Genomic DNA, 14,142 nt, shown 5'->3' on the forward strand with positions numbered 1-14,142 from the left:
ACTGGCACCTCTAGAGTCTGTTGCAACACCACCACCCATGTGGCTTTTGTCACTTTGCCGTTAGTATGTTCTAGCTTTGAAGGGCTTGAAATCAGTGCATGGTTATGGGGATTTCCGCCCATGCTTCCACCCTTTTCTACCAATGTGATAAGGAAATTGTTGTTGAATTCACAATTAGTGGTGTAGGGGCAAAGTGGTGCTTCCTCCTGATGGTGCTGGCTCCAGAAGCAGGACTGTGTGATCACTGACAGCTTCACAGAACCGCTGGCACTGTTCTCAGAGGGAAACGCTACTGGCCAGAAGATTAGCATAAAGAGCACAATTTCAACAGTCCTTTTGCAAATCATTATGGAGATGGGGGGAGGAGGAGGAGAGAGTGAAAGACTGGCAGAGAGGGAGAAGAAAGTGATGGGAGAGGAGGAAAAAGAGAGATGAAGTAAAGAAGACAGACAACTGTTAACATGAAAATACCAGCTGAGTTAGTAAGATGGCAACTGGAGCTGTTACTGGGAAAAATCCTACATATAAAAAACAAACTTAAGGCCCCAAATCCATGCATTTGGGATCATGGTCTCAGTTTTGCACTGCACCCCTCATCATTTTTTATTCCATTTACCCCCTTTTATTTTACTCCTAATTAATTGTGGCTCACATGTAGCAATTCAATTTCCATCACGCTTGGCACAATGCTTCACTTCGCTATAGCTATGATCTCAGTTTGTTTATTTCTTTGTGTGGCACGGGGGGGGGAAGGAAATGACTATTTCATATTATAATGGAGATTTGATTTGCTGTAGTCACTCTGTTTTCCCCAGTTGATCTAGTTTATCTACAGACAGAGGGAACACCCCTCTCATATTTACCTCAGATTCCTCTACCCATAACTCACTTGTACATTTATCCTGGATAGCACTTGAGAATGTGTCAACAATAATAAGCTTTGAACCAGAGTTGAGTGAACAAAAATAGGATACGAGGTTCTGTTAGAGAAACTCAAAAGTATGGCTGATTATCTGAACTTTTTCATGCCCCTTTTTCATGCCTCCTCTCCTCTGTTATCTTAAAATAAGTTCCCCTCTCCTCCATACAGCCCTCCTACTTTTCTGCAACCATGCAGTTCAATTATAACACCAAGTTGTATTTATTACACCTTTACACGTGTTCCCTTTCTATGTTGCAAAACTATGTTCCAGTCTCATGAAGCTGTTACTTCTTTCCCACTTAACTAAGGGTATGGCTACACTGCAAACGTAAGTCAACTTATGTTAGGTCGACTTACAACTACTGCAGTAATTACTGCAGTGGTTCATGTCCACACTGCCCTTCTTCTGTCGGTGGTGTGTGTCCTCACCGGGAGTACTTCCACCAACTGAAGAGTTTGGACGAGCTATTACCAGCAGGAGAGTGAGTCTGTGTGTGTATGGGGGTGGGTTTTTGGAGGGGGGTGAGGGAGTGAGAGAACCTGGATTTGTGCAGGAAATGGCCTAACTTCATTATCATGCACATTGTGTAAAGAGTTGTCACCTTGGATGGGCTATCACCAGCAGGAGAGTGAATTTGTGTGTGGGGGGGTGGAGGGTGAGAAAACCTGGATTTGTGCTGGAAATGGCCTAACCTGACGATTACTTTAGATAAGCTATTACCAGCAGGACAGTGGGGTGGGAGGAGGTATTGTTTCATATTCTCTGTGTATATATAAAGTCTGCTGCAGTTTCCACGGTATGTATCTGATGAAGTGAGCTGTAGCTCACGAAAGCTCATGCTCAAATAAATTGGTTAGTCTCTAAGGTGCCACAAGTACTCCTTTTCTTTTTGCGAATACAGACTAACACGGCTGTTACTCTGACAACTGAAGAGGGGCAGTGTTGGGGGCTGAGAACCTGGGCTCTCAGCTACATGCACTGCTCCCCCCAGGAGCTGGTCCACCCCCGGGCTCCCAGCTCCCCACCAGGCTGCCACAGGGTTCCCAGCTTCCATTCCCCACTGGGAGCCCAGGGGAGTAGCAGCCTGCTCCCCGCAGGCAGCATAGCAGCCACCGGGGTGGCTCTCAGCTCCCCACTCCATGTCAGGACTTGCAGCTCCCTGCAGCTGCCAATAGGGCTCTGGGTTCCCTTCCAGGAGCACACCTGCTGTTGGGGCTCTCAGCTCCCTGTTGAGTGGCTGCTACGTTCCCAGTGGGAAGCAGGGAGCTTCAGTGCAGCCGGGCTCCCAGTGGGGAATGGGGAGCCAGGAGCCCAGGCAACAGCCTGGCTGGGATTGGGGAGCAGGCAGGCGCAGCTCTGCTCCAGGCGGGGAACTGGGAGCCTCTGGGCTTTCTTGTCAATTTCACGCATGGAGCCATGAAATTGACAAAAATGACAACCAACAGCCAATGCAAGTAACCTGCCCTGTCTACACGGACACCTCATCAACCTAACTACATTGACATAAGCCCTATGCCTCTTGTGGAGGTGGAGTTATTATGTCAGTGTAGTAGGGCATTTACATCGGCGGGAGCAAGTCTGTAGTTTGTACACTGACATAATTAGGTTAGCATAAGCTGCCTTATGTTGACCTAATGCTGTAATGTAGACCAAGCCTCTGTTCCTCACATTCATGCAGATTTCATACCCAGCTTTCTGAGTACCTTTGATGCAAGGACAATCAAAATCCAAAGTCTTGCACACACTGCTAAGCAGAAGCGACTCAGAATTTAACAGTTTCTCAGTCTTCCGTCCCAACTAGTAGTTTCTCTCCTTTCTAAATGTTAGGCACAATTACTTTTATGGTATAATAATTACTTTTGATGACCTATTTAATTAAACCTGTGGAATTATGATTTATATTGCACTTTTGGGGTGCAGATGCTTTTCTACCTAAGCTTACTTGGTTTTTCCACCTCAAAATAGCTCACGAGTATCTACAAGGTACTGTACTTTTTATGCTTTCTTTTAACTTCCTCATAGCATATAAATTGTGGCTTTATTGAATTAGCTACACATCCCACCTGCTTTCCAGTCCTCACACACAGAACTTTTTGAGATTTTAAAATGTACATTCTAGTAATGTGTTCTTGCATTTGCTCTGATGTAGCCAACAAACTGCCGCCAGTGCTTATTTTGGTGACCTGTAGGCAAGGGCCTCAGAATGTCAAAGCATTTCAGAGCTAATTTCTACAGCAAATGATGAAGATAATTAAGGAGACAGGAGGTGGGAAAAGTGAGGAATGAACAGTCATGGAGGAGAGGAGGGGAACTGGTTGAAGCAACAGTAACCTTAACAAAAGTTGTTAGTATTTATACCAGCATAAGCAGAATTGGTGTCAGCCCCACACTTTAATAGCAGCATTGTTTTGAAGCTCCAAATAGAATAATTTTGTTGTTCTTATCCTGGCATTTTGCTTTTTACTCTTGCATTTTTGTCAAAAAAAGGGCCCAGATTTAATCTGAAGTCCAGATTCTACTCCCAGACCTAACTAAGGTACAACATAGGCAGTGTTCACAAAGAAAACAGGGGCTTAATCTATAGCATTGATTTTAGTAAAACACTGAATAGTAAAGAGATGTTTTTACCTTCATTAAGCTTGAGGTTCAGGAATTGATTGAAATACTTAATGTATTCTCTTTTATATCTTATTAGTCTGTGTTTACACCACAAATCTGGGGAAAGGAGGTAGGGAGGAGGAGGATGAGGAGGAGGAGGAAGGTCACCCAGCAATAACCATAAGTACATACAGATATCTGTGAGTGTGTTAACTCATGAATTTTATGTCTCCTACAAAACAACAAAATCTCTAGTTTGCAGTCTTTGCGATATGAATAGATACCCCCTGTTGTTGTCTCCAGAAATGGTAATTTGCACAGTGTGAGACCTGCAAAATGGTGGAAAGGTAAGAGGCATTTTGAAAGCAGGTTTTTAAAAAGGCCTTTTAAAAATAATGAAATCATAGGAGCAATCAGAGGAGTACAAAGGGAAGGGAAGGGAAGGGAGAAGATAAAACTGAGGAAGAGATATACAGGAATTCACAGCTTTTTTCCTCCCTTCTTAAAAAAAATTGCATATGAATTTGATGTTCATGAGCCTGAGAGACTAACAACACTAACTAGAGCTAGATATCAAGTGGGCAGCTATTTTCCCCTGATGCACTTGAAGCCTGATGATCAAAAGTAGCAGAGAATGCAATTCATACCAGACCCTCCCTATGCCTCCCAGAGACCAATATCCAATGTTCACCACAGTTCTGGGTTAAAGAAAAAATCACCAGTGGAGGACAGAAGTGATGGCAATAAAAGAGGAAGGCAGAAGACACAAAAAAGCAGCGGAGAGTAAGTGGATGTGAAGAGAGGTGAAAATTGTTTAGAGATCAGCTTAATCCCTGCAGTACAAGAATTTATATCCATTTCAATCCAAAACTGCTGCTTTTTTTTTTAAACAGTTATAAAAGTGGATATTCTTGTTATCTGTATAGATGAGATGTAAAATTGAGGTGTGTGTGACCTTCAAGCCTTTAAAGATGCCATGACACTTTTCACAAGAGCAGAGTGGCTGGCTTCTGTTTTCCAGTTTCCAACATGGATAACTATGTTCTGTCTACATAACATTTCCCTGACACTAGGTTTCAATAGGATATGGCATTCTTCTTCACATCCTACCCTAAATTGCTTTGTAGTGTTGCTCTGTTAAACAGCTCCAACATTTTACCTATAAAACAACTGCATTATGATAGGGAGTGAAGGGGACTCTAAAGTGAAATTTTAATCACTAGTGCAAATGCTTCCTGCAGACATGATTTACACCAGTGCAGCTAACCAGTAGTTAGAGTCCCAGTATTGATAAGGCCTGTATCTAAATACACTTGCATATACTGTTACAGCCTAGTCCAGCTCCCAATAACTTCAAGACAGATTTAGGGAAGAATTAGGTCCATAGTTTGTAACCCGTTTGTACGTTACTTTGGGATCTTTCTGCATGAAAGCCACTATATAAATGTAAGCTCATTGTCAAAGGCATTACCCATGTGGAAATGTGCATCTTTATGTGTAGCATCCTGGATTCTAAACACACTCGATAGCATATTCAAATAATCCAATTTTCCATCACCAGCTGCTGGTTTCACAAAGTCTCTCTAGCATGTGATTTTCCTTACTTTTAGTTGTAGTCGTATTCTGTCCAAAAAGAATCTCCAACAATTTTCTTTGGTGTCAGTCAGACCCAGGCTTCGGACTTCATTCCTAATTCCTGTAATAATGCCATCCATATCTTCATTGCTGAATAGATCTGGAACTTCTCCTGCATAACAGCATAAGGGGGACGGGGGCAGGGGAGAGAAGAAATCAGAAAAGTCCTAAAAAGCAAGAGTCCAAACTATTAACTAAAGTATGTTTTATATGATCTAGCATCAGGGACTACCTTCTTGTCCTGTCTGTACAGATCCTAGCACAGTGGGCTATTGGTACATGACTGGGGATCCTAGGTGCTATGGGAATAAACAACAGCTAGTGCTACCCAGACATTTTTATCGAAAGAGAGAATTTTCTCTCAAGTGAAAAAAAATTCTGTGTTTTACTTCTACAAACCATGAAGTACATTCATGGGTGTGCTGTCCTCTAAAACAGTAGCTCTCAACTTTTTCCAGACAGTTACCCCATGTTACAAGTGAAAAAGAGTTTCAGGACTCCGCTCAAGCTATAAAGAATGGGATGCTGGTCATAACCTGCCCTCGTCCTGTTTGTGACCTCCAAATTCAGAATCCGTACCCCAAAATATTAACAGAGCCCGATTCTCCTCTCTCTTACACTGGCAAAATCAGAATAAATGCATTTAAATCAGTGGAATTACACCAGTGTAAAATGACATCAGAGAAGAGAAGAATCAGGGGCATGAAGTCTACAATCTATGAATTACATGACCTTGTTATTAGCCTTCTCAAGGGGGCACTGATTCCTTAAGCAAACTAGGTATAATACTCAAGTTGGCTGGGTTTAAAATGGCTGCTTTTGAAGGATTCCCCCTGCAAACATCTCAAAGACAAATAATCTCTCTCTAAAGTTCACTGAAACCACAGATCGTTTGTCATTGGGGAAGATCTTTCAAGAAATGTGTTGGTCTAATCACCTGATGCCAACAAGTCATTAATCAGCACAAGAAAGCGCTCATCTGCAACATGGGCATCTGTCAGCAAAACCACAGTGGGCATGCTCTTGGCTCCAGTCTTGATGTACAAATTGGCAAGATCTACCTGTAAGGAAAAGAGGCAATCATTCATGGTTTGTTAAAGTGTTGATACAGCGGGGGGAAAGCATGAAATGCATGTAATTGACAGCAATGCCTCGTTGCCTTTACAATTTATTTCCAGCTTTTTAGCTTGCCACATTGCATCCAAAGGGAAAAAAAGCAGGTTATCTCCAGTTTTTGACATCTGATGACAAGAACAGTGGCTTTGACATGACCAAGTGGTGGTGATGAAAACAGGTTGCTAATCAATAAAAATTGCCTCCTAATATAGTGAAAACTGATATTGTAACACCTCTGCCAAGTAACTCCCCCTCAAGAACAGTTGTAATTATGCTAATAATATCTAGGCATCACACAGAAAAGCCAGCTTAATCTTTTTGATCGGTTTTCTTATTGTATCTGTTGTACGCAGAATGCAAAGGGTTTTTTGTTTGTTTGTTTTGCTAGGAAGAGCATTGAAGGATTTCGTTGAGAGAGGAATGGGATGTTATTGTTGTTATTTGTATTGCGATAGCACCTAGGAGCCCCAGTTATGGATCTGGATCACATTGGGCCAAGCATTGTACAAATATGGAACAAATAATTTAGAAAAAGAGAAGACATCACCTGCATCTGAATTTGATTTCTTTTGTGATATAGATGATATACCATGCCAGTTGATATGCTCAGCCCGCCATGTGGTCCAGTCCTAGGGAGATCTTCTGGCTTTGACCGGGATCAGCAGGTTCCTCTCCCCTCCTCAATCGTTTAGGGCAAAAGCTCATCTGCTGCTACATCTTAGGCTATGTCTACACTGCCACACAGCCCAAACTGTGAACTGCAGTTTACACCAAAATGCTATGCTGTAACTCCCCCTGTGTGGATGCTGCAGGCGTGAACTAAGGTTCCTAGTTCATCTTAACATCATCGTCATTGAACAGGATGTCAACTAGGAACCTTTTGGTTTCCTCCCACGCTGTCCACATGAAGGAATCACAGCACAGCACTTTGGGGCAAACTACCCTTCGCTCCCCGGTAGTGTGAACTGCAGGGCAGTGTAGAAAAGCCCCAAATCTTCACTTGAAGCCATTGTCCTCCAATTCTGACATCACAATTAATTGTAGAAATGATCAGGAAGACTAGCAGGAGATGATGACTTCAGGATACAAGGATTATTTCACACAAAAACTGAATACAAAAAAACAAATGGCTCTATACTTGAAATCATTCCTAGCTAGAATGCTTCATCGGGGGAAGGGATAGCTCAGTAGTTTGAGCATTGGGCTGCTAAACCCAGGGTTGTGAGTTCAATCCTTGAGGGGGCCATTTGGGATCTGGGGCAAAATTTGGGGATTTGTCCTGCTTTGAGCAGGGGGTTGGACTAGATGACCTCCTGAGGTCCCTTCCAACGCTGGTATTCTATGATTCTATGATAAGGTGGCAACAGTAGCTCAGTGAGGTCCAAATTCTGCCATTACAATCTCCATGCAATCCCCTTAACTTCCAGGTGGTTTCAAATTAATATTCTTCAAATAGGGAAGAAAAGCAGCATAAATATATACACTCTTGCCATTCACTATAGGCAAAATCCCCTGCCTTTTCTATTATATGCTTGCAAGGTTCTATGGATGGGAAGTAGAGCAGAACCATATGCAGTGTGTTTTCAGCCTTCGTGTTGGTGCTGGGAAGGATGGCTTGGGGGAGAAGTGTGCACTGGAGCATATTTTACTGTTGTACCTCCCCTTTGCACTTAGTAGCCAATGAAGCATATGCTCTGGTGGCTTGATCCTGGTCCAAACTGGCAGATAATTTTCTATTGGGGCCATAATGCACCAGCCAGGGTCATACACAGACCCTCATCTAGCACTCTGGCCACTAGGTTTGGAATCTTCACTTGCTGCTCCACAAGGAATGTGGGGGTGAAGAAATTCTATATAACCTCTTCCCCATTAGTGCAGATAGGGGTCAATCCCCAAGGTCCTCAACAATCCAGCCCTGATCCAGCAAATCACTTAAGCACAGGCTTAACTTTAAGTATATGAGTAGCTCCATTAATTTAAATGGCACACATGTAACAGAAGACAGAATTTTGCCCTGTTTTATTCCACTTAATGAGCTTACAACTGATCAACAAAAACTAATAACAAAGGGGATAATTGTAAGTACCATAGTTTTTACCCAGATAGTTGAAGCTTAGAAAATAGCTACCTTTGGGGCAGGGGAGGAATTTCCACAGGATTTAAGGGAAACTACCAAAATACTGTAAAATATGTAAATAGACAAAAAGTACCCTTCCACCTATGATTTCTCTGTTGAACTAAAGAAAATTTTAAAAGCACAGCTGAAAACCATAGGAACCACAAGTTTTGTTCCAGAAAGAAGAGCTGTGAAAATAACTGATTTTTCAATTCACTAGCCAATGAAAAAACAACAACCAAACACAAAATTAATTTAGGGTTGACCCAAAACAAAATTATTTTAATTTTTCAGAGAACTGAAAAAGTTGAAAAATATTGGTTCAAGCAAAATACTTAATATCTTTTTCAGGTCTGGGGGTATTTTTAACCTTTTTTTGGTCTGAAAATTTTTGGCCAGCTCTAATCTCAAATTGTAGTGCCCTTCCTGCACTCTTATCGTCATTATACAGGTTCCAAACAGCAACTTCTCAAAGTCACTAATTCTTAGGAGAATCAAACAATATCTATCAGTTTACCCTTAGGTCCTGGATCCCATAGCCTTTCTTCAGCATGATCTGGAACATGTCAAGGGAGCTGATGTATGCTGCCAGCCTAGATAAGCTTTGTTTTCCACTACTGCCTACTCCAATAAGAAGTGCATAACCCCGAGGGGCTTCCAAGATACGACTAATGCGGCATCTGATGATGGAAAAATGAATACAATATAGAATACAAGGATCATATTAATTCAGTTTCTAATTTCCCTGGATATGTAATGTAAGGCTGTAACTATTTTTGTGTTAGGGTGCTCTTGACCTCCATATACATGCTATCATCATTTCATCTTTCTATTGCCAACTTTCTCCAATATTTGGAAATCTTGATAGATAGATGAGATTAATCTTCCTTGCCCAAATAGCATAGATGCAGCACCATTCCTCCACCTGAGTTCACTGGATGTACAACCTTTAAGGTGACCTCTTGTTTAGCAACATTTTAAAGGCCTAATCAATGCCTACTGAAGTAAAAAGACTTTCATTTAACTTCAACGGGCATAGATCAGGCATTTAAGAGCACATCAGGCATTTAGTACTAGGCGATCTGAACCACCAAGACAAAGGGATTACAGTAACTCCCCACTTAACGTCCTTTCACTTAACTTTGTTTCAATCTTACATCCCTGCTCCATTACCGGACATGTTCATATAAAGTTGTGCAATGCTCCCCATAATGTTGTTTGGCCACCTGCTTTTTGCATGCTGGCAGCCCCCTTATGTGCCTCCCCCCCAGCGCCTGCTGGCGGAGCCCACAGATTAGTGCCTTCCTCCTGCTCCCCCCGCCTCCTGCCTGCAGCACTCAGCTCATTTGTGGTGTTCAGGAGGCAGAGGGGAGGCTGCACGCCACGTCCTTGCTCCTCCCCCCAGCCTCCTGAATGCCGCAAGACAGCTGATTGCTGCGGGCAGGAGGCGGGGGGGAGCAGAGGGAAGGTGCTGATCCACGGGGTCTGCTGGTGGGTGGGAGGTGCTGGGGGGAGGGGAGCATAGGGGAGCTGATGGGGGGGGGGTGACAGCCTGTTTAATACCTGTATTAAATCGCTTGTTTAAAATGTATATAATGCCTTTTGTCTGGCAAAAAAAGTTTCCCTGGAACCTAGCCTCCCCCCGCATTTACATTAATTCTTATGGGGAAATTGGAGTCGCTCAACATTGTTTCGCTTAAAGTTGCATTTTTCAGGAACATAACTTCAACATTAAGTGAAGAGTCACTGTAACTAAATTTTGCTATAGAATCACTTCATGAAGACATGTTTGAAGATCAGCCTTCAATTTACACCTGGCATTTTTTGCTTAGAGTTTAAAGAAAGAACTTGACTAGTCACCAAACATCGTAAGCCAAAGTGATATTAAACCACAGATCAAATTCTCAGCTGAAGTCAACGGAGCTGTGCCAGTTTACACCAGATGAGAATTTGGCTCAGAATAACCACGATTTAGTTTCATGAGGATCTGTTGGAAGTATTTTGATCAGTGCTTCTAAGAGTTAAAGAGAAAACAGACATGTTATAAATAACAGTCTAGGTTGAGCTAGTAAAAAAAAAGGACAAAAAATTCATTATTTAAAAAAATCGTGAAAATTGTCTTTTGAAATGTCAAGATTTCAGTCATCTAATTCTAGGGTTATTTCTGTTCAATATCACCATAACAGAGGTGTTTTAAGACACCTTGACCTTTTGCCTCACTGAGAACCCTAGACATGGTGTGATATTTTAGACATTGTCATCACACCGGATCTTATCCCATTCCAGAAATCATTCCTGACATCTATTCTTGAGTGGAATCTTTTGAATTAAGCAGTAGAAGGGGATCTGTGTCTAATAGGGATACCTCCAGAAAGGAGAACAGCAAACCTGTTAAACCAAGACTGATACGTTGAGCTCATGGGCAAAGCTATCCTTGTCAAGCCTCTACATTGACTGGATAATTGATTCGTAAGAGTAATAACAATAGGGAGGAAAGTTTTAGGGGATTTAGCTCCAAATGTACCTTTCAGGGGCTGCTGCTCTTGAGGTTCCCGAAGAAGCTCCAATACTTTGCCTGACACGCAGGGAGCTATTTGCTGTCTCTAGACTTTATCCGTGAGAAGTTAATGGGCTACCAACATTTCAAGAGAAGCCTTCGGCATTCTGATAATCACTTAAATCTCCCAATCACGAGAACTAAATCTACAGCCCTCAAGAAAAAAATCCATAGGATTATTTTTCTAATTTAAATTTCTGCTTGGGCAGAGATTTCCATTTTAGAAGTTTTGTCTCCACAAACAATAGGAACTGCATTAGTAAAACTAAGCTTTGTCAGCAGGGATCACTATAACTCCCTGAGAATCATAGCATTGCACATTAATTGCGAGACTGGGTATATTAGACAGAATTTAAATGGTGAAAAGTAGAAGCAATTTGAGTTTGTGAGCCACTGACTGCACAGAATCCTTTCATTAGCTCCTGAAAACAGAAACACTGCTGCCTCCGTTGCCAGTAAACATAACTACTGCAGTTTAACTTGGATTTCAGAAACTGCACTGCAATTTTTTTGCCATGCTGGATTCCAATATACAGTCCCATACAAAAAAACAATAACAAGATGGATATAGAGTACATATTAGTAACCTAAGGGTAAAACATATTACAGGTTGTTGTAAGTATTACAAACCAAGGAAATTCAGAGTTCAGATTCTGCTGACAAGAAATCTAGACAGGTTGAGGTATGGAAATGTGCAGTTAAGGCTCCCAAAAAAACCCTAAGCTCTGCCCTGTAGTGACACCATACCATAATCATAGGATTTTAATATTTGTGGTACCAGATTAGATTAGCCTGATTTTTAGAGACTATTGATGTTTTTCATATTTCCACCCTCTCTTCCTTAAATAAAAGGCTGACACATACTAAATTTCTCAAAGAACCCATTTTTAAAATTATTTCAATGAATAAATTAATGGGTTTACTTGTAATTTCTCAGAAAAATCATTCTGTACTTAAAGGGTAAAACAAAGAGGTTGAATCTCTGCTTTACAGGTAAACTGGAACTCAACCTTAATTAGAGTCTTGACCTGCATTTCCATAATGGTATCAGTGATGTTCTCTTACCCTGAACACTGCTGGATGGTCTTCTCAAGATAATCGTTTTATTAAAAATGCTGCTAACCTATAGTGTAAGTGCTTCTACTTACCAAAAGAGGCACTTACCCAATAGTTCTCTGAGAGCAGTATCTCCTCTAAACCTGACTGTATGGGCTTTGCATAAATAAGTCTTTAAATGGGGCTTTTTCAAAAAGTCTACTTACACATGCTGCATGGCATCCTCAAATAAAACTAAGTTCATAGAAGCATTAAGCTCATTGTAGCTTTCTAGCGTCTCTGTAAGTATCTTCCTCAGTATTTCCCATTCCTTGACAGGCATGTAGCGAGGGTCGGCTACCCCATTTGCAAAATGGCAATAAATGAGCGGGTGCTGGAGCAGAATGTGATCTTCCACACCCTAGCAAGTGGGGAGGAAAAAAAAATGTCCAAAAACATAGGAAATGTCGTACATTTAATGGCTGGTCCAACCGTTCAGCAAAAGCCCACAATACTGCCAAATAGATAGAGAGTTTGCTGGAAAGCTTCAACTTGAAGTTGATCAAAATTTTTAATTTGAAACCTTTTTTCTGAAAATAATTCACCTTTCTTAATTTTTTTTGCAGAAAATTTTCATGTTTTTCTAAATTTTCCAATTTTCAACAATAAAATAAATGAAACCCTCCAAGCCCCAAAAAGGTTTCCAATTTTTAGTTGTCCCCCCAAAAAAACTACCTGTTTTTCTTCTTCTGACTTCTTTTTCAGTGGCAAAATGTCAAGGGGGAAAAGCGCGTTTGTGTGTGCGTGTGTGGACCCAAAGTGTCAAAAATGAAAAATGGGTTTGTTTGTTTGACATTTGGGGGGAGGGGGGAGTTGGGGTATTTTTGGCAAAAAATTTCAAGAAAAAACTCTTTCCCTCCCATGAAATACACATGCATTTTTTGACAAGCTCTATTTCAGACAGTCCCACAGCCTTGTCTGATAAAGAATGGATATATTTCAGAGTAACAAACGTTTTTGAAGAACCACAGCACTATATAGTTAATTCACACTTTGGTATAGGCACCAATATACCCATTTATTCAGAAAAAAACTATAGGCTTTAATATCCAGCTATCGTATCTTGCTGACATTTTGCTGCATTCCCAGAGGAATGTTATGCCATGCCTGATATAAAGGACAGCATCAGATACACATTTTGTTTGTTGTACGTGCCATGTTAGACAGGGGGAAAAGTTGTAGAAAAGTGGAATGAAAGTGTTGTTAAATGAAAACAAAATAAAGTAAGAGGAAAAAGAATATTCCTTGTAACTGCATTGTAAATCAGGCAAGAATTTAGCCCAGAAAATCTAATCTGAAACCATAACCTGTATTTATTTGCAAACCTTGTTTACTGTGTATCTAATTATTGTTTATTTTCTGTAAAATTGGCTTATATTTATGGTATTTGCAAATGCCCAGATGACAAAACTATATGTTGTTATAACTAAGTGATCTGATACCCAAATAAATGCCGCAATTAAAAACTAAGTAATAAAGATCATTTTGTTTTGCACTAAATAGTTGCATACGTTTTGTTAATCAGTCAAACTATTGGAGGAAAACTCTAATGCAAAATAAAAAATTAGTCTCACAAGGAAAAAGCTACAAAAGGTATTAAATAAATATATTTTTATCACAGTTATGATAAAAAACAGATCAAATAAACACCATCTTGTTACCTCAAATACACTCAACTACATGAAGATTCATGTCAGTGAGAAGGTCATTGCCTCCATTTTAAGGACAGCCTCAAGTGTTTGCTTAAAGTTGCTAACAGTGAAAATCCTCACAGCTAATCACACTTGAGTGGACAACTATAGTCAAGAAGAAAATTATTACCATCTTTGCAGAGACCAGAATTAATTATATCAGACTGAAAAAGCCTTACTTATTATGGGCATTAGAAAGCTAGTACCCACTACCACATCAATCAGGTGCTTACTTTTCTTCGACAGAAACCCTGCTAGCAGATGACGTTAAAGGGAGTATGTTGAATCAGCACATTCACTGGCTGCAATTTCTTGTGCTACAGTATGGTACTTTTGTGGTGATTTATAGTTGCAGTAAACTTGACATATCCCTGAGCAACTTTAATTTAATCAACATTGCAGAATAAGATA

The 14,142-nt window shown here is 40.8% G+C and overlaps 1 protein-coding gene across 1 annotated transcript in view; it reads right to left on the minus strand.

Moving 5' to 3' along the window:
• The window catches only part of DNAH11 (dynein axonemal heavy chain 11), a 293,766-nt gene that overhangs the window by 119,064 nt on the left and 160,560 nt on the right, over positions 1-14,142 (minus strand). Inside the window, exons 51-54 of the mRNA XM_077808745.1 lie at positions 12,208-12,401; positions 8,906-9,068; positions 6,094-6,217; positions 5,126-5,268 (exon numbers count right to left, since the gene is read on the minus strand). Of these exons, the coding sequence (XP_077664871.1) occupies positions 5,126-5,268; positions 6,094-6,217; positions 8,906-9,068; positions 12,208-12,401 (624 nt within the window). The remainder of the gene's footprint in view (positions 1-5,125; positions 5,269-6,093; positions 6,218-8,905; positions 9,069-12,207; positions 12,402-14,142) is intronic.

This window comes from Eretmochelys imbricata, chromosome 2 (assembly GCF_965152235.1).
Source record: "Eretmochelys imbricata isolate rEreImb1 chromosome 2, rEreImb1.hap1, whole genome shotgun sequence".
Lineage (NCBI taxonomy): Eukaryota > Metazoa > Chordata > Testudines > Cheloniidae > Eretmochelys > Eretmochelys imbricata.